The sequence below is a fragment of the Indicator indicator genome, chromosome 27 (assembly GCF_027791375.1).
Source record: "Indicator indicator isolate 239-I01 chromosome 27, UM_Iind_1.1, whole genome shotgun sequence".
NCBI classification, from domain to species: domain Eukaryota; kingdom Metazoa; phylum Chordata; class Aves; order Piciformes; family Indicatoridae; genus Indicator; species Indicator indicator.
The window spans coordinates 2598928-2617231 of NC_072036.1; the positions used below are offsets into that span (position 1 = coordinate 2598928).

The 18304-nt window shown below is 49.8% G+C and overlaps 1 protein-coding gene across 7 annotated transcripts in view; it reads right to left on the bottom strand.

Annotated features, from left to right (window-relative positions):
- Positions 1-15715, bottom strand: part of MED23 (mediator complex subunit 23) — a 56410-nt gene extending 40695 nt beyond the window's left edge. For 3 of the 7 annotated variants that reach the window (XM_054393079.1, XM_054393077.1, XM_054393075.1), the window contains exons 1-10: positions 15656-15694; positions 13820-13851; positions 13627-13714; positions 12553-12677; positions 12298-12409; positions 10462-10560; positions 9738-9839; positions 8706-8775; positions 6741-6853; positions 3873-3968 (exon numbers count right to left, since the gene is read on the bottom strand). In XM_054393079.1, coding sequence (XP_054249054.1) covers positions 3873-3968; positions 6741-6853; positions 8706-8775; positions 9738-9839; positions 10462-10560; positions 12298-12409; positions 12553-12677; positions 13627-13714; positions 13820-13851; positions 15656-15694 — 876 coding nt within the window. Of the gene's footprint in view, positions 1-3243; positions 3262-3872; positions 3969-6740; positions 6854-8705; positions 8776-9737; positions 9840-10461; positions 10561-12297; positions 12410-12552; positions 12678-13626; positions 13715-13819; positions 13852-15655 lie in introns of all 7 variants that reach the window. The other 4 variants (XM_054393073.1, XM_054393076.1, XM_054393074.1 and 1 more) reach the window with 4 other exon arrangements.
- Positions 15716-18304: the final 2589 nt, after the last annotated feature.

Consider the following 18304-nt stretch of genomic DNA (forward strand, 5'->3'; position numbering starts at 1 on the left):
GGTCCTATCACTCCCTGACACCCTCAGAAGTCCCTCCCAGCTTTCTTAGAGTCCCCTTTCAGATACTGGAAGGCCACAAGAAGGTCTCCTTGGAGCCTTCTCCTCTCCAGCCTGCACAACCCCAACTCTCTCAGGCTGTCTCCAGAGCAGAGCAGCTCCAGCCCTCTGCTCATCCTCATGGCCCTTCTCTGGACACCTTCCAGCACCTCCAGATCCTTCCTGGAACAGAGGCTCCAGAACTGGACCCAGAGCTCCAGGTGTGGTCTCAGCAGAGTGGAGCAGAGGGGGAGAATCCCCTCCCTGGCCCTGCTGGCCACACTTCTCCTGATGCAGCCCAGGATATGATTCCTGATCAGAAATCAATAACAGTCATTGCTTTGAGGTGTTTCTGGCTGTCCATCCTGGCACTGTTTGTGTTTGTAAGTGTCTGCTGTTCTAGTGACAATTCACCTCTGCAGCTCTAGTAATAAAATGAACAATCATCAGCCACTTCTACGGAAAGCATCAATAGTTACACAGCTTCTGCCCAGCATGCTGCTGTTTCATTCAGTATTGGTGGCTCCATTAACAAATCCCCACTCTAATATCCAGGTCATTTGAACCTAGAAGCATGTCTGCTACAGTTTTAAACAGAACATCCTAATGCTGGACTGGACCCTTCTTCCCTCTTCAACACCACTACACCACCCTAGCCTAGATGGGGATTTTTAACTCTCAGATTTTCAGCAGCCCAAACATTTTCCTGCTGGTGGAGCTGTTGGAGCACAGCTATAGTTCTGTCAGCATTTCCTTTGTAAGCAACAACCTTCAAGCTTGTTCCTTGGCCATCAAAATTCATGCCAGGTTGAAACTTTGTGGAGGGATTTCTATACTTGTAGGCAATTTTTAAAGAAGCATAGCTCAATATATTTCATTCTTTCACTTCAGTTCTCTTAACTGATGAAATTCAATTGATTTAAATTGATGAAATTCAATTGATTTAAATTGATGAAATTCATAGAATCATAGCATGGCCTGGCTGGAAGGGACCTCCAAAAGTCAGTCAGTCCAACCCCTCTGCAGCCAGCAGGGTCATCCTCCACCAGGGCAGGTTGCTCAGAGCCTTGTTGAGCCTGGCCTAGTCTCATTTCTACACTTTAACAGATTACGTTAGCCTGGAGAAGAGAAGGCTCCAGGGAGAAGTTAAAGTGATTTAAATTGATGAAATGAAATTGATTTAAATTAACTAAAATAAATTTATTTGAACTGATTAAATTGATTTAAATTGTTGAAATTAAATTCTTAAATTGATTTCTTTTCAGAGGTCAAAAAGTAGGGAGTTAAACCCAGCATTTTTAACATCAATGTTTTTTGACCTGAAGGCACATACTTGAAAGAACAAACTGGGTTCAGTAAATACATTTTTTGCCTAGGTCATAGATCTAAGTTTGGGTTGGAGGGGATGTCAAAAGTCATCTAGTTCCAACCCCCTTGTACAGGAAGTACAAGAGGACACTCTTGTACTACTGTTCTCTTATACTCTTGTACTGTTTAGCAGTTACAAGATGCACAGAGCAATAGTCTGATTTATAGAATCACAGCATGGCTTAGGTTGGAAGGGACCTCAGAGGTATCTACTCCAACCCCCCTGCCACAGGCAGGGACACCTCTCAACTAGACTTGGTTGCCCAAGGCCTTTATAAACTGAGGAAGAGGCACAGAATACAAACTGTACTCATTCCCCCACTAAAGCTAGCAGCCTGTTGCCCAGGTTTACCATTTCAGCTGCTTTAGGTCTCAGATACCTTTGAGACTGTCCTCTACAAGAGTACTCTTGGCCAGGATGTTGAAAAGCAGTGTCCCAGGGCAGGAAGAGCACTGGTGTATTTCACTTCCAGTGTGAGGCACTTTTAGGCTGATGCCTGGGAAATTTTCCATAGATCTTGAGTAGAAAGTGGTAGAATGTAAATAAATTACCACTGTACTGTAAAGGGAAAATAATGATAAGGTCTAAATAATCCCTTTGGTCTGAGAACTAACATAAAGTTAGTTGGATAAACTATTCTGCTCTCTCTCTGCTGTATCTGATCCCAGCTGGTGGCTGTTGCTTGGCTGTGTTCTTGTTGTGGCTAAGTAACTAACAGCTGCTCTCTGCTCTCCTCTTGTCCCTTGTACAGAGGGAAAGGGGGCAGAGAGGAGAAAGCTATTGGTAGCCCCCTGCTTTTGTCCAGGGGGGTTCTTGTGTTGCTTATAAATTGTAAATCCATGTAGATATTGTATATTTGGTACAAATTCATTGCATTTCATCTTTCTAGATTGTAGTTGTGCTTGTAAATAGAGCTTCATTTGCTTCCATGTGAGCTGGTCTGGCAATTTTATCTGGGGGGGTAATTTTCTCCAAATTAGTTGGGGAGTAATTTCAACCCACCACACAGTGGGAAGTACACACAAGGCTTCAGGATCAGGAAAATTTTACAGTCAAGTTACAAACCTGGCAGAAGTTTCTTACATGGGAGCACTGCCACAACCTTCACTATAGTATTGCAAACAGCAAGGCTCATTCGTACATCTTCAATAGCAGCTTTGGAAAGCAGCTGGCAAGCTGCTGACTGGAAGAAGGGATCAGCTGGAAGGGGAACAGCTCTCGTGGCAAATTTCAAGAAGTACCCTTGGTTGATTTGCTCAGAGGAAAAGTAGCTACTTTTCAGAAGACATTTCTGCATTACCTTTCTTTCCCCTAGCTTGGAGGATATTATCATTGCCTGGGGGGGAAGTTTGGAGCATAAGAAAATCCCACTAGGAAAACCTTTTGGCTTGTTTTTTTTTGTTTTGTTTTGTTTTGTTTTTTTCTTTCTTTTTTTCTTTTTAAAGAAGTCTTTTTTTCTTTTTAAAGAGCTCTTCTTTTTAAAGAGTGATGTATTTACAGCTTTGTAATCTTACAATCAAGAGCAGTGGATGTTTTCCCACCTGCACAAGGAAAGACGTTTTTGAGTTCAGAATCTCTCCAGCAAACAAAGTGGAAGTTCTTATGAAGGGAACTGGTAGCCATCATTCCAAGGACAATTTTAGGACCAAAGGACCACGACTGTCAGCTTTATGCTACATCTCTCACATCTCTAGAGATTTGCAGTGAGAATTTGCCCTTGCCTGATGTCCTGCCAATTTCAAGCCCTGACTGTACATGGATTCTCTAACTGGAATCAGTGGCTACGAAGCGGCCAGCGTATCGTTAGTCACAATACAACAGTAAGGTTGTGAACATACCTGAGCAATGTTCAAGGTCTAGAGCATTGGAGGATGGGCAGGACAAGACAGGACAGAACAAAAATAAAGGAAGAAAAAAAGAAAAGACAAAACAGTGACTATGAGGCCAGCCTCAAGGATCCCCAAGTCAGACTAAGCCCTCCCACCCTAAGGGAGAAAAAGAACAAACTGTAACAAACCCAACTCCAGCTTTTCACTGCTACAACATGCCAAGAAAACAGAGTACAACAGTGCTCTACACACTAAGGAACAACAACCCCTTGTACTGTTGGAGCTAGCAGTCTCCTACTGTCTGTCAAAGGTGTACTTGAGGCTGGCCTTATAGGAAAAAAAAGCAATGCAAAAAAAAAAAAAATCACTTTTTAAATCTCTACTTTTCAATTTAACATTGGTAAAGCAATATACAAATGGTAGGAACAACAGTGTCCAATTAACCTAACATGATCTCAGGAAAAAACAAAAACTGGAAAAAAAAAAAAAAGAAGAAAATAAAAAGAAATCAAATTTAAAAAAATTCACTCTTTGGACCTAAACTGTTTTGCTTAGTTAGCTATAGCAAAGAAAAGAGAAAAAAGAATAGTGCAGATTCTATGCAGAATTAAATCACACACCACAGTGCAGTACAGTACCTGCTTGTTCAGCCCTAGCATATTGCAGACCATGTCCCTGGAATAGGGCTGTTCCAGCACATATCTCAACAGAGCAGTCTGGGGCTCAAACAGATCCTTGGGGAAAAAAACAAAACAATCACAAACAGACAGCTCTTGGCTCAAGATTGCTTCATACTGAGTGTAACTGAGGGAGTGTGAGAATGAATCATAGAATCACAGCATGGGAGGGCTTGGAAGGGACCTCCAGAGATCACCCAGTCCAACCCCCTGCCAGAGCAGGGTCACCCAGGGCAGTCTGCACAGGAATGCACCCAGGTGGGGCTGGAAAGTCTCCAGAGAAGGAGACTCCACAACCTCTCTGGACAGCCTGCTCCAGGGCTCCAGCACCCTCACACCAAAGAAGTTTCTCCCCATGTTGAAGTGGAACCTCCTGGGTTCCAGTTTGTGTCCATTGGCCCTTGTCCTATCCCAGGATACTACTGAGCAGAGCCTGGCCCCTTCTTATGCCCCACCCCTCAGATATTTGTAACCATTGATCAGATCCTCTCTCAGCCTTCTCTTCTCCAGGCTAACCAGCCCCAGGGCTCTCAGCCATACAGATGTTCCAGTTCTTTCATCCTTGTAGCCTCTCTTGGACTCTCTCCAGCAGATCCCTGTCCCTCTTGAAGCAGGGAGCCCAGAACTGGACACAATACTCCAGATGTGGTCTGGAGCAGAGTAGAGGGGAAGGAGAACCTCCCTTGACCTGCTGGCCACACTGTTCTTAATGCACCCCAGGAGGCCTTTGGCCTTCTTGGCCAGAAGGACACATTGCTGCCCCTTGCATAATTTCTTGTCCACCAGCACTCCAAGGTCCTCCTCCTCAGAACTGCTTTCCAACAGGTCATCCCCTAATCTGTACTGGTGCAGGGGGCTGTTCCTCCCCAGCTGCAGGATTCTACACTTACTCTTGTTGAACCTCATGAGGTTCCCCTTCGCCCAGGGTCAGTGCAAGAATGAATGTTGGATTTTATAGATATGTATCATCTAGCAAATCTTTCTCCTCTCTGCTATCCAAGAGAAAGGAGGAAATAATCACAGCTCTTACAAAGTGACAGATTTTATAGGGACCAAGCAGAGTAACAAACCTCATCCAATAAAAGGTTGGGAGTCTTGAAATCAGAGAAGCACAGAACCATAGATTGGTTTGGGTTGGATCTCCAAAGGTCCTCTAGTCCAACCTCCCTGCAGGGACATCCTCCACTAGATCAGGTTGCCCAGAGCCCTGTCCAGCCTCACCTTGAATACCTCCAGGGATGGGGCCCCAACCACCTCCCTGGGCAACCTGTTCCAGTGTTCCACCACCCTCATGGTGTAGAACTTGTTCTTCACATCCAATCCCAATCTGCTCTGCTCTACTTTGAAGCCACTGTCCCTGGTCCTGTCCCCGCAGGCCTTTGGGAACAGTCTCAAAGGAAAAGACAAGTGAAGCACATGACCCAAGCTGCATAAAAGTCACAGCAGCATCAGGTCTGGAGGAACTGCTCCCTGTATCTTCCAACAGCTGAACCACTTTAAAGCAAAACATTATCTAAAGCCAGCTTCCAAACAAACAGAAGGAGCTGATTCCTCAGTGCCAGGTGAAGCGTGGAACTCCTTGTCAAAGGGATCTGAGAGGCTCAAGAGGAGACTGAACAAATATTGGGAAAAGTTTACTAAATGTAGAGAGTCCAGATCTGCCTGAGGAAACAGCCAAGAGCTGTAGAGTTTGAACACAACAGGTATGGCAGTGGCCAGACTATCCTGAGATACTGGGATATGAGGAATGAGACACCTGGGATATGGGGAGTGGGATACTGAACAAGGTGGATTTCTGTCCTGCTCTTTTATAAACTCTGTCAGCACACCAGGATTTCACACTCACAGTCTGGGGTTTAAACAAACCAACTCTCATTTCAATTGGAATTGTAAAATTAACTCTCTTATGGAATAACAAAGAGCACAGAACACAAGGAATCACCTTCCCATTCTCTTCCACCTCCCCACTGCTAAGCTAATTATCCAATCAATACTCTGCTCTCACTGACCCTCTCTTACACCCCCACAAAGCACATTAAACAGCTCCTGCTCTTCAGCACTCTGGGCAGCACTGCTCACTATTCACAGAATGGTTTGGGCTGGAAGGGACCTTCAAGAACACCCAGCTCCAACCCCCTGCCATGGGCAGGGACACCTCCCACCAGCCCAGCTTGCTCAAGGCCTCATCCAGCCTGGCCTTGAACACCTCCAGGCAGGAGGCAGCCAAAACCTCCCTGGGCAACCTGTTCCAGTGTCTCCCCTCCTCACTCTCAAGAATCTCTTCCTCATCTCCAGTCTCAATCTCCCCTCTCCCAGCTCAAAGCCATTGTCCCTTGTCCTGTCACTCCCAGCCTTATCAAAAGTCCCTCCCCAGCTCTCCTGGAGCCCCTTCAGGTACTGGAAGGCTGCTCTGAGGTCTCCCTGGAGCCTTCTCTTCTCCAGGCTAAAAAACCTCAACTCTCTCAGCCTGTCCCCATAGAAGCTCCACGACTCTGATCATCTTTGTGATCATCCAGCAGCTCCAGGTCCTTTTTGTGCTGGGGGTCCCAGAACTGGAGGCAGTGCTGCAGGTGAGGTCTGAGCAGAGAGAGCAGAGGGGCAGAATTCCCTCCCTCATCCTGCTGGTCACACTTCTTCTCACTTACATTACACCACACACTACCTTAAAGCTCCTCCACGTACACTTTGAAATAATGCAATACATAACACAGTGCAAACATCTGGAGAGTTGGCCTGGCTGGAACAATCAGACATTCCCAGCTGCCACGGTTTGCCCCCACCCCAGTGGCACAAAAGCTCTGTGCTTATGGAAGAAGCTTTGGCACCTACCTTATCATATGGTAAGAGACCTTTCAGAGGGAAGCGAAGGGTTGTGGGATCCAGCTTCCAGGAGTTACACATGGCCCCGGAGTTGTTTACCACGGGGAGAAGGCTGCAGCGACCTACATGCAACGAAACATAAAGCCTGAACCAGTGAAACTGCCCCCACAGCTCATCAGCCTCACATTCAAACTGGCCCCAGCCACTCCTACACCCCCCTGCAGCTCTCAGTGCTTACAGCTTTCTACAACAGGATTGCTTCAGGCTGATGGTATTTTACTAACTCCTTTTCAACTCATGAATCCTAGAATGGTTCAGCTTGGGTTGGAAGAGACCTTCAAGCTCATCCAGTTCCAACCCCCTGCCATGGGCAGGGACACCTCCCACCAGCCCAGCTTGCTCAAGGCCTCATCCAGCCTGGCCTTGAACACCTCCAAGGAGGAGGTGTCTACAACTTCTCTGCACAACCTGTTCCAGTGTCTCCCCACCCTCACTCTCAACAATTTCTTCCTCATCTCCAGTCTCAATCTCCCTTCTTCCAGCTCAAAGCCATTGTCCCTCAGCCTGGCACTCCCCAGCCCTTGTCCAAAGTCCCTCCCCAGCTCTCCTGGAGCCTCTTTAGGCACTGGCAGGCTGCTCTAAGGTCTCCCCAGAGCCTTCTCTTCTCCAGATTGAACAGCCCCAACTCTCATGTATCTAAAGAGTAAGATTCCCTTTTCTTCAGACTGAGTACCCCCAAAATAAGAAGTATTTGCCAATATTCATCCAAAAGTGCTCTTTTAGGTTACCAGAAGACTGTTCCACTGACATTGCTTGAGCTAGGGATTTCATTTCTGGTACACTGCCCCTTTCTCCAAACAAAATGCTACTCTAAGTACCTAACCCAGGCTTCCAGTTTCCTTCACTCACCCTGCAGGGCTCCCTGTGGGCTGGATTCTGTTCAGTAAACCTGACAAATGCAAGCACCTGCACTCCAGCTGCAGCCAAGGGAGATCCTTTTAGTGGAGTACATTTAGACTTTTGAAGTCAGTGCAGCTTATAGACACCTGGGATTGAGTCAGTTGCTTAGGCACATGCATCTGAGCTGAGCCTGTGTATCATCATTGAAATGGAGGTGCCTTAACTTCCACCTAAATCTCACTGTCAAATTCCAGGCTTCTAGTGACCAGGCTGGCCATAACCCTGCTGTTAGATAAAGCAAGAAGGAAGGATTCCCTTCTCTTCAACCATACACATGCAGGTGATTTACACACACTAGACTTGTCTAAATCTGTGTGATTCCTGCAAGCCCAGCTCAAAAGCTGTCACAGTTTCAGCAGCAGAGTAACTACATCTGAAGCCCACGTGGGTGAAGCCCATGTGGGGCACTACAGGTGACCTGACATTCATCTCTGCACTGAAGAAGCTCAGCTGCAATAAACAATGCAGCTGTCACTGAGCTACTTAATTCTCAAAGCAAACAGAAGGTATTTGAGTAGTTTGGAAGAAAAATGCAAGGTACCAGAATTCACCCAGCTGCACTTTAATCTTTGTATTTCTAGCAATAGCCCAAGGGGAGTTTTTCTGGCACAGGAGAGCCAGGAAACCTTTACTGAGAAGCCTGCAACAATGGTGACAAAGCAGAGCAGCTATAAAAGCTCCACTGGCAACTGAAGTCAGAAGAGACTCCATGACTAAGATACCAACTCAAAATCCTTGAGCATAGGAAAGATGATTTTCTTATCATCAACTGTATGTCCTTGTAATTAAGTAGCAGACTCACACTACCAGCTTGTAGTAAAAAAATTATTTGGATCCAGTCAGTACAAATTTTCCCCAAAAACTGAAGAGAGGCAAAGCCTGAAAACAAAGTGACAAAAGTCAAGATACCACATGAAGGATAAAGGCTGAATCATTTTGTTTAGGTGAATACAGGAAACAAAAAACAGTTGACAAGAAATGATTTTGAAGTCATTCATGAAGTCACTCTCTTACCACAAATGGAATTGATTCTGGCTGTAGGTCTGAAGGTATCCACAAAATCCGACACTAAATTCCCTAGCAACTGGGGGAGAAGAGTAGGAAAAAAAAGAGAAGTTTAAATTCCAGACACTGAGAAGGAATATTTAAGGCTTTAAAATACTTGATACATTTGAGTAAGCTATAGAGGGATGTACTAAAATAACTACCTTCCTACATATCCCAATGGGACAGAAAAGGCAGCAAAAGGGAAAATGGGGCCTTAGAAAGAAGAGGCAGGAAGCACCCTTCTGAGTCAGCACTTGAGTTTAGGTACCTCTTTCTCCTAGGCATGCTCTGTTACCTCAGTGCACACCACTTGGTAAGAGGATGTGAGGCAAACTTTAAGATTTCTATTTAGGAAATCACAGAATGGCTTAGGTTGGAAGGACCTCATCTACTGCCATGTGCAGGGATGCCTCTGAACTAGACTTACAACAATTCTCTTTGCCTCTGCATCTGAGCTCAAAAGAGGTCAGTAACAGTTCTGCCATTGATTCCAGGGGATCAGGACTTGATCCTTTCCCTGACACCCAGAATTACAACAGAATACAAAACAAAACAACTGGATCAACAGGACATTCTCTTTGGAAGCAACAACTACTTGCACTGCACCAGAGCCTCAAATGTTTTTGCATAACTGAGTTTAAATAAGAAGAAACCACGGGTGAGCCACTTAGAGTGGTTGTTCTTATCCTGAAGCCATGGAACCTGGCAGGCAAGCATGACCTGCATTTCCATGTGTAAGCAACAAAACCAGCTCAGTGCTTCAAGAGCTTGGGACATAAGGCAGCAGCAGCAGCTCCAAACTCTGTCATTAGTTGCATGCAAGAGCAAGGAAGCTGCTATTGCAGCCAAGCCTGGCTTTTAATTTCCCTGCCTAAACACAGAGTGCTGCTGAACACAAGACTTTACATCTTCATTTAAAGAACCTTGTTTTACAGAACCCAAGTCATTTTGTTTGGTGTGGAACAGAACTCCAGCTGTATGATTTGATGATATCATTACCCAGTGGGGAAGCTTTCCTTCAGGGTACAGCTTTCTGATTTCTGTAACTGCAAAGTAGGCAGGTAGCAAGCATGCATTCCTTTCCAAAATGTAGGCTACTACCTAGAAATAAAAAACACAGCAGTGTAAGAGGCTTTGGATAAGGTGAACAAAGGTGCAGTCTGTCTACTAGTCTGAGGCAGCCTATGGAAACAGGCGTAAGAATCAAAAACATTTTCTGAATCACAGAACACGAGGGATTGGAAAGGACCTTGAAAGATCATCTAGTCCAACCCAGAGCAGGGTCACCAAGAGTAGTATTGAAGCTGTATCCTGACAGTGCTATAGTAGTTTAAACCCCATTTTTAATTGCACAAGTGTAAATTAGATTGTTTAAAGCTAAGTAGAACCACAGCTCTGGCTGTTCCTATGAAGCATGGAAAACAGTCCCTGGTTTTATTCACTCAGACATTCATCTCTCTTACATTCCATGCATTGGGCATTACCCAACTCAAACCCTGAGCCTGACTCTCCTCTTAGGGATTATCTACAACATCACCCAAAAGCTCTTTGTTATCTGTATAAAATGCAATCACAGGAAAGAATTAGAGGACAAAGAGTAAGTATTTGCTGCTGAACTGCAGTGCCTTTCCCAAGTCAGCCATCCCAGCTACTCAAAACTCACCACTAACCAAAGACTGAGGTCTACCTTCCCGTCTAGTGACAAGACACAGAATCCAGTTACCTCTCTTGCTGCCAAAAGCTGCTGCACCACAGCTGAGCTCACAGTGTTGGGGATGGTTAGGATTTTCTCCAGGATCACTTTCAGTAGGTCACGCACACCCTGCAAGAAAGCAGAGAGCTCAGAGCTGCTGAGCCCAGCCAGCCTGCACTGCACACACTGATGAGCTGCTTGTGGCTCAGTGCCAGCAGACAGCCTGCTGCTGAGACACTGACCACCAAGGACACCTTGGCTTGCACCAGCACTGGTGTGGCCAGCAGCAGCAGGGTACTGATGGTGACCTCATACTGGGCACTGGTGTGTCCACACTTTGGGTACCGAGTTCAGTTTTGAGGCCACTCACTGCAAGAAGGACATTGAGGGCTGGAGCAGGGCCAGAGAAGGGCAACAAAGCTGGGGAAGGGTCTGGAGAACAGGGCTGGGGAGGAGCAGATGAGGGAGCTGGGGGTGTTTAGTCTGGAGGAGGCTGAGGGGAGACCTCATTGCTCTCTACAGCTCCCTGAAAGGAGGTTGCAGTGAGGTGGGGGTTGGGCTCTGCTCCCTAGTGCCAGGTGATAGAAGGAGAGGAAATGGCCTGAAATTGTGCCTGGGAAGGGTTAGATTGGAGATGAGGAAACATTTCTTTGCTGCAAGAGTGGTCAAGGATTGGAATAGGCTGCCCAGGGAGGTGGTGGAGTCCTCATCCCTGGAGGTGTTCCAGCAATGTGTGGCCATGGCACTTGGGGTGATGGTTTGATGGCCATGGTGGGGTTGGGTTGATGGTTAGACTCGATGATCCCAAAGGCTTTTCCAAGCAAAGCAGTTCTATGATTCTATTATTCTTTGACATTAAACTCCTTAGGATAACACTTAAGACACCCTAGAGGAGACAGGCATTGAGGTGCATCAGGACATCCAACCTACAATGCCTTGCAGGTAGACCAATGTACAATGCTGTGGTTTTGGTTTTCACCCAAACACACCCAGCAGAGCTGGTGAGATGATTCTCTCCAAGTGATCTAAGGTTTCCTACTCCTTCTGTTAGCCATACCCTGATGAAGGCTCAGCCCTCAGGATCCTTTGCCTACATAGCAGAAAAGGTCACAGCAGGTGGCAGAACTTCAGCCTTAAAGCTTGTCAGTATTACTTTCCCATGTGTACCACTTTTGCAGCTGTGTGAGGTTGTCACGGAAAGAGGAGCGACAGAGAGAAAAGAGGAGGAAGCCTTCCATTGGCTTACAGAGTTTTCTATGAAGGCAAAGCTCAGCTATGAAAAACCACTACAAGTAGTCCCACTCTATTATTTTTTTCTTTCATAATCAGAACAGACTTGGATACATTGGATGGTTCTGACAAAAAAAAAAAAAAAAAAAAAACAACCAAAAACCAAACAACCAAAGCTAGAAAACCAAAATAATGACAGAATGTCAGGGGTTGGAAGGGACCTCTAGAGTTGACCGAGTCCAACCCCTGCCAGAGCAGGGTCACCCAGGGCAGGTCACACAGAACACATCCAGGTAGGGCTTGAAAGTCTCCAGAGCAGGAGACTCCACAACCTCTCTGGGCAGCCTGCTCCAGGGCTCCAGCACCCTCACAGTGAAGAAGCTTTTCCTCATGTTGAGCTGGGACTTCCTGACTTCCAGTGTGTGGCCATTGCAACACTACCACTGAAAAGAGCCTGGTCCCTTCTTCTTGACACCCACTCCTCAGAGATTTATAGACATTGATCAGATGGCCTCTCAGCCTTCTCTTCTCCAAACTAAACAGCCCCAGGACCCTCAGTCTTTCATCACAGCAAAGCTGCTCAAGCCCCTTACAATCAGGTGGCTCAGCATGAGGAAAGGCATGGGTGGCAGGTACCTTGTAGTCCACACCTCCAATAATCTTCCTGACCAGTTTAAAGGTCAATGCCCACAGCTGTGTCCTCTCCCATTCCAGCGTATCGGAGTTGATCAGAGATTCACAAACCATCCTGGCAGAGGGGACAGGGCAAGAAAGAACCACAGCTAACAACCACATGTTCTCCAGCAGGACCTTCACAATGTGATCAGAAACCTTCCCCAACAGCACAGCCTCCACCTACCCCCTTTGTCAGTTGATCCCCACACAGCTTACCTGGGGGGCAGGAGTCCAGTTTCCACTGCCATTGCCAAGCAGTCATAAAGGAAAGAGATCCTTTTAGGACTGTGTTGGCTGTGAATGAATCTTACAATCCACTGCACACACTGTTCATGGGAGTCCTAGAAGAGCAGTAGAGAGGAGAGTAGAACAAGCTGCACAGATCAAGATAGTGTCCTACCATGAAGAAATGAAAGTCAACACAAGCTCAAGGTTGTAAAGGGTAGAGCTGTCCAGCACTCGCAGCCCCTCCCAGCTGAAACACTGATTTCTAAACCCAACTTTTTTCCTAGAGCCAGCTTTGGTTTTCCCTGTTAAGTTAGCACAGAATAGCATAAACCAGAACTGTTCTATGTTTTGGGATTTTTTTCATATGTTTTTAGGATGAGGGGCAATGGCTTTAAGCTTGAGGAGAGTACATTCAGGCTGGAGATTAGGAAGAAATTAGGAAGGGTGGGTAGACACAGGTTGCCCAGGAAGGCTGTGGATGCTCCCTCCCTGGAGGTGTTCAAGGCCAGGCTGGATGAGGCCTTGAACAACCTGGGCTGGTGGCAGATGTCCCTGCCCATGGCAGGGGGTTGGAACTGGCTATCTTTAAGGTCCCTTCTAACCCAACCCATTCTGTGAATCTACTTTCTATCCTGTTCACAGTTCCAGTCAAATACAGTGAAAATAAAGATTCAATTACAGAACAGTGCCTAGAGCTAACTTTTGGAAAGCAATTCTTGAAATTAAAAAACATCCTTTTTTTCCCCTACTTATCCACCTCTATTAGAATGCTGTCATCAAATACCTTTGTTTGCTTTCTTTCTTTCTGTTACAAATCCATTTGCTTATCTTCATTTGCACTCCACGCTAACCTCTGCTGGACAACTACATCATCTCATAAGGTCCAAATTCATCTTTTCTTTTGCAAAGCCTTCTTGCATTTTCTACTGTGCCCCATATGAAACCACATTTTGAGTGACTGGATAGAGACCTTAGAGCTTCAGTATTTGTCTACTTTGCAAGGTATCACGATATATAAACCCAGTACATGAAGTACACATAAGCAACAGATTGAGTGCTAACCTGGGAAAGACTGCTCCAGAACTGCCTGAAAGCACTCAGGCAGCTGATCAGTTTGGTTCTCTCATCTTCAGGAGTGTCCATAAACATACTAATGGAAACAAGAACAGGAATTATTAGCAGTACCCAGTGAAAGAGCACAAGCAGAAAAACATTTACACAGAGTCTTGCACAAAGAACATGACACTACACTCACCCAGGAAAAGCCTCTTCAATTACTTCTGTTTTCTGCAAGAGAAAAAGCCAAGTGAGTTATTGTAGGAAGGTGAGCACCACACCACCAGAATGCAGCACAAACCTTTTGTCAGTTGCACTGCTCTGGAAGTGCATCAGAGAAAGATCATAGAACCATAGAATGGTTTGGGTTGGAGAGGACCTCCAAAGGTGATCTTGCCCAACCCCTCTGCAGCCAGCAGGAACATCCTCCACTAGATCAGGCTGCTCAGAGCCTTGTCCAGCTTGACCTTGAATACCTCCTGGGATGAGACCTCAACTATCTTCCCGGGAAAGCTCTTGCAGTGTTCCAGCAGCCTCATGGTACAGAATTTGTTCCTAACATCCAATTTAATTTTTATATTGTAGAAGAGCAGAGAACAACATCATCCTTCTGCTGATCTGTTTCAGTCATACAGCCTACAGCTGCCTGTAACTGCTACTCAGAGCTTTCTGAAGAAGCATCCTTGCAGGTGAACTCCAGAAGAGTGGGTCAGATGACTGGACCATGAGGTGGATTGGTAACTGGTTCAGCAACAGAGCTCAGAGAGTTGTGATCAGCAGGGCAGAGTCCAGCTGTGGTGTTCCAAAGAGATCACCACAGTGACTGGGTCTGGTTTTGTTCAAGATCTTCATCAAGAACCAGGATGAGGGGACTGAATGGACTCTCAGTGGAAACAGCCATGCACCCTGGCAGCTGAAAGGGCAGACCACATCCTGGGGTACATCAAACAGGGCACAACCAGCCAGCCAAGAGGGGTGATTATCCTGCTGTGTTCAGTGCTGGTGTGGCCCCACCACAAAGGCTATGTGCCACTCTTGGCCCCACAATTCAAGAAGGATGTGGAGAGGTCTTTGAAGGTGTCCAGGAAGGCAATAAGCTGGTGAAAGGGCTGGAAGGTAACTTGAGGGGCAGCTGAGCTCTTTGGGCTTGTCTCGTTTGTTGAAATGGGGCTGAGGGGTGACCTCCTTGCTCGCTACAGCTTCCTGTGGAGGGGAAGTGGAGGGGGAGGTGCTGATCTCTTCTCTCTGGGATCCAGTGACAAGATGTATGGGAACGGTTCAAAGCTGCACCAGGGAAGGCTCTAAGCGGACATTAGGAAGCAATTCCTTACAGAGAGTGGCCCAGCACTGGAACAGGCTTTTTAGAGAAGTGGTCAATGCCCCAAGCCTGTCACTGTCTAAGAGGCATTTGGACAATGCTCCTTACCTGTGTGCTTTAGCTGCTGGCCAGCCCTGTCCTGGTTAGGCAGCTGGGCTAGATGAATGAAGGAGGTTGCTGCCTTTCTGTTCTATGGACCAACCAAGCCATGCTTCGTTTTGCAGGTGCCAGGAGGGATGCACGCTCACGACTGACTCAAGCCATTACACTGGCTGAAGAAAAACGTCTCCTTCTCCTCCTCAGCTTCTCCTAGTCCCCTCTAAAACGCCTTCTTAAACTTCTTACTCTACAGTAAACTCAGCTCACTGTCCTTTGGGTTTGGGTAGGCAACCTGCCGGCCGCTGTTTCCTGCCTGTCCTGCGGTACAACAGCCGCGCTGGGACACCTGCCCTGCGCCCATCCCCCGGGAGCGCCTCGCCACGGGCCCGGGGCTGACAGCACGAACCACCGCCAAGGAGGACACAGGTCTGCACGCACCAAGTGCCGCAGGGAAATCGAAATCCTCTTCCTCACGTTTTTTTAACGTTCGGCGTGGTTTTTTTTTGTGTCTACACACACTTGCCCGCACACAGAGGGAGCGCGGCGGCCACAGGGCCCCGGCCAAGCCCCGGGCCGGCCTTGCCACGGCGCTGCCTCCCGCTCCGGCGACGGACTCACCACCACCTCCTCGAAGATGCTCTGTAGCTGCGTCTCCATAGGCACCATGGGGATCGCCATACTGCCGGGCCGAGCCCCGCGGCGGGCCCCGCTCAGCCCTCAGACGGCTGCAGATGGCGGCGCCAGGCCCTTTCTCGCCGGAAGCTCCCGGTGCGATCCGACCCCGCAGGAAGCGGATGCTCGGCGCGGCCGTTCCGGCAGGCAGCGTTCCGGGGGACAGCGTTCCGGGAGACACCATCCGACTCTGCCGGCCCGAGCCCGCCCCCGAGCCCGCCCCCGAGCCCTCCCCCGAGCCCGCCCCGAGCCCTCCCCCGAGCCCGCTCCCGAGCCCGCCCCGGAGCCCGCCCCCGAGCCCGCCCTCGAGCCCGCTCCCGAGCCCTCCCACGAGCCCTCCCCCGAGCCCGCCCCGAGCCCTCCCCCGAGCCCTCCCCCGAGCCCGCTCCCGAGCCCTCCCCCGAGCCTTCCCCGAGCCCTCCCCCGAGCCCGCCCCCGAGTCCTCCCCCCAGCCCTCCCCCGAGCCCGCTCCCGAGCCCTCCCCGAGCCCTCCCCCGAGCCCGCCCCCGAGCCCTCCTCGAGCCCGCCCCGAGCCCGCCCTCGAGCCCGCTCCCGAGCCCTCCCACGAGCCTCCCCCGAGCCCGCCCCGAGCCCTCCCCCGAGCCCTCCCCCGAGCCCGCTCCCGAGCCCTCCCCCGAGCCCGCCCCCGAGCCCGCCCCGGAGCCCTCCCCCGAGCCCTCCCCCGAACCCGAGCCCGAGCCTTCCCCAAGCCCTCCCCCGAGCCCGCCCCCGAGCCGCCCCGAGCCCTCCCCCGAGCCCGCCCCCGAGCCCGCCCCGAGTCCTCCCCCAGCCCTCCCACGAGCCCTCCCCCGAGCCCGCCCGGAGCCCTCCCCCGAGCCCTCCCCGAACCCTCCCCCGAGCCTTCCCCAAGCCTCCCCCGAGCCTCCCCCGAGCCCTCCCCGAGCCCTCCCCGAGCCCGCTCCCGAGCCCGCCCCGGAGCCCTCCCACGAGCCCGCCCCGGAGCCCGCCCCCGAGCCCTCCCCGAGCCCTCCCCCGAGCCCGCCCCCGAGCCCGCCCTGGAGCCCTCCCCCGAGCCCGCCCCCGAGCCCGCCCCCGAGCCCTCCTCGAGCCCGCCCCCGAGCCCGCCCTGGAGCCCTCCCCCGAGCCCGCCCTGGAGCCCTCCCCCGAGCCCGCCCCCGAGCCCTCCCCCGACCCCGCTCCCGAGCCCACCCCGGAGCCCGCTCCCGAGCTCTCCCCCGAGCCCGCCCCCGAGCCCGCTTTTGCTGCTGGTGGTAACCTCCGGTGCTGTGCCTGCTGTGGTCTCTGCCCCTAATTCTGCGTTTCCCCTGCTCCTGCACTTGCTCCTGTCCCTTCCCTTGCCCCTGCCCCAGTCCCTGCTCTTGCCCTTGCCTTTACACCTGCTTCCGCCCTTGCCCCTGTCCTTGTGTTGCCCCTGCCCCTGCCTCTCTGCCCGAGACCGGCAGACTGTGCGTTTCCTAGCGAGGCAAAAAGCCGGAACCAGGGGTGCAGGGGGAGAAAGCGAGAGCCATTTACAATCTGGAAGTTGGGGATTCTTATGAAAGTCGTTGCTTAGGCTTCTTTGCTTTTTCAATAGTCTGCTCCTAGAGTAATTTCATAGAATCATAGAATCAGTCAGGGTTGGAAGGGACCACAAGGATCATCCAGTTCCAACCCCCCTGCCATGGGCAGGGACACCTCACACTAGATCAGGCTGGCCAGAGCCTCATCCAGCCTGGCCTTAAACACCTCCAGGGATGGGGCCTCAACCACCTCCCTGGACAACCCATTCCAGGCTCTCACCACTCTCATGGGGAAGAACTTCTTCCTCATGCCCAGTCTGAATCTCCCCACTTCCAGCTTTATTCCATTCCCCCCAGTCCTATCACTACCTGATAGTCTAAAAAGTCCCTCCCCAGCTTTCTTGGAGCCCCCTTCAGATCCTGGAAGGCCACAAGAAGGTCACCTCAGAGCCTTCTCCTCTCCAGACTGAACAGCCCCAACTCTCTCAGTCTGTCCTCATAGCAGAGCAGCTCCAGCCCTCTGCCCATCCTGGTGGCCCTTCTCTGGACACCTTCCAGCATGTCCAGATCTCTCTTGTAATAGAGGCTCCAGAACTGGACACAGTACTCCAGGTGGGGTCTCACCAGAGCTGAGCAGAGGGGGAGAATCATCTCCCTTGACCTGCTGGCCACACTTCTCCTGATGCAGCCCAGGATCTGCTTGGCTCTCTGGGCTGCAAGTGCTCACTGCTGGCTCCTGTTGAGCTTCTCATCCCCCAGCACCCCCAAGTCCCTCTCTTCAGGGCTGCTTCCCAGCCAGTCCCTGCCCAACCTGGATTTGTGCTTGGGATTGCCTCGACCCAGCTGCAGGACCCTGCACTTGGTCTTGTTGAACCTCCTGAGGTTGGCTTGTGCTCACCTCTCCAGCCTGTCCAGGTCCCTCTGGATGGATCCCTTCCCTCCAGCCTGTCTGCTGCACCACACAGCTTGGTGTCATCAGCAAACCTGCTGAGGGTGCACAAAATGCATGTTCTCACAGCAAGGATCTCTTACATTATTCTGGGACTGTTTGCTGTAATTACTATAAATTTAGAGAATTATTAATTCCCATTAAAAGTCATGAAGATAGAATAAA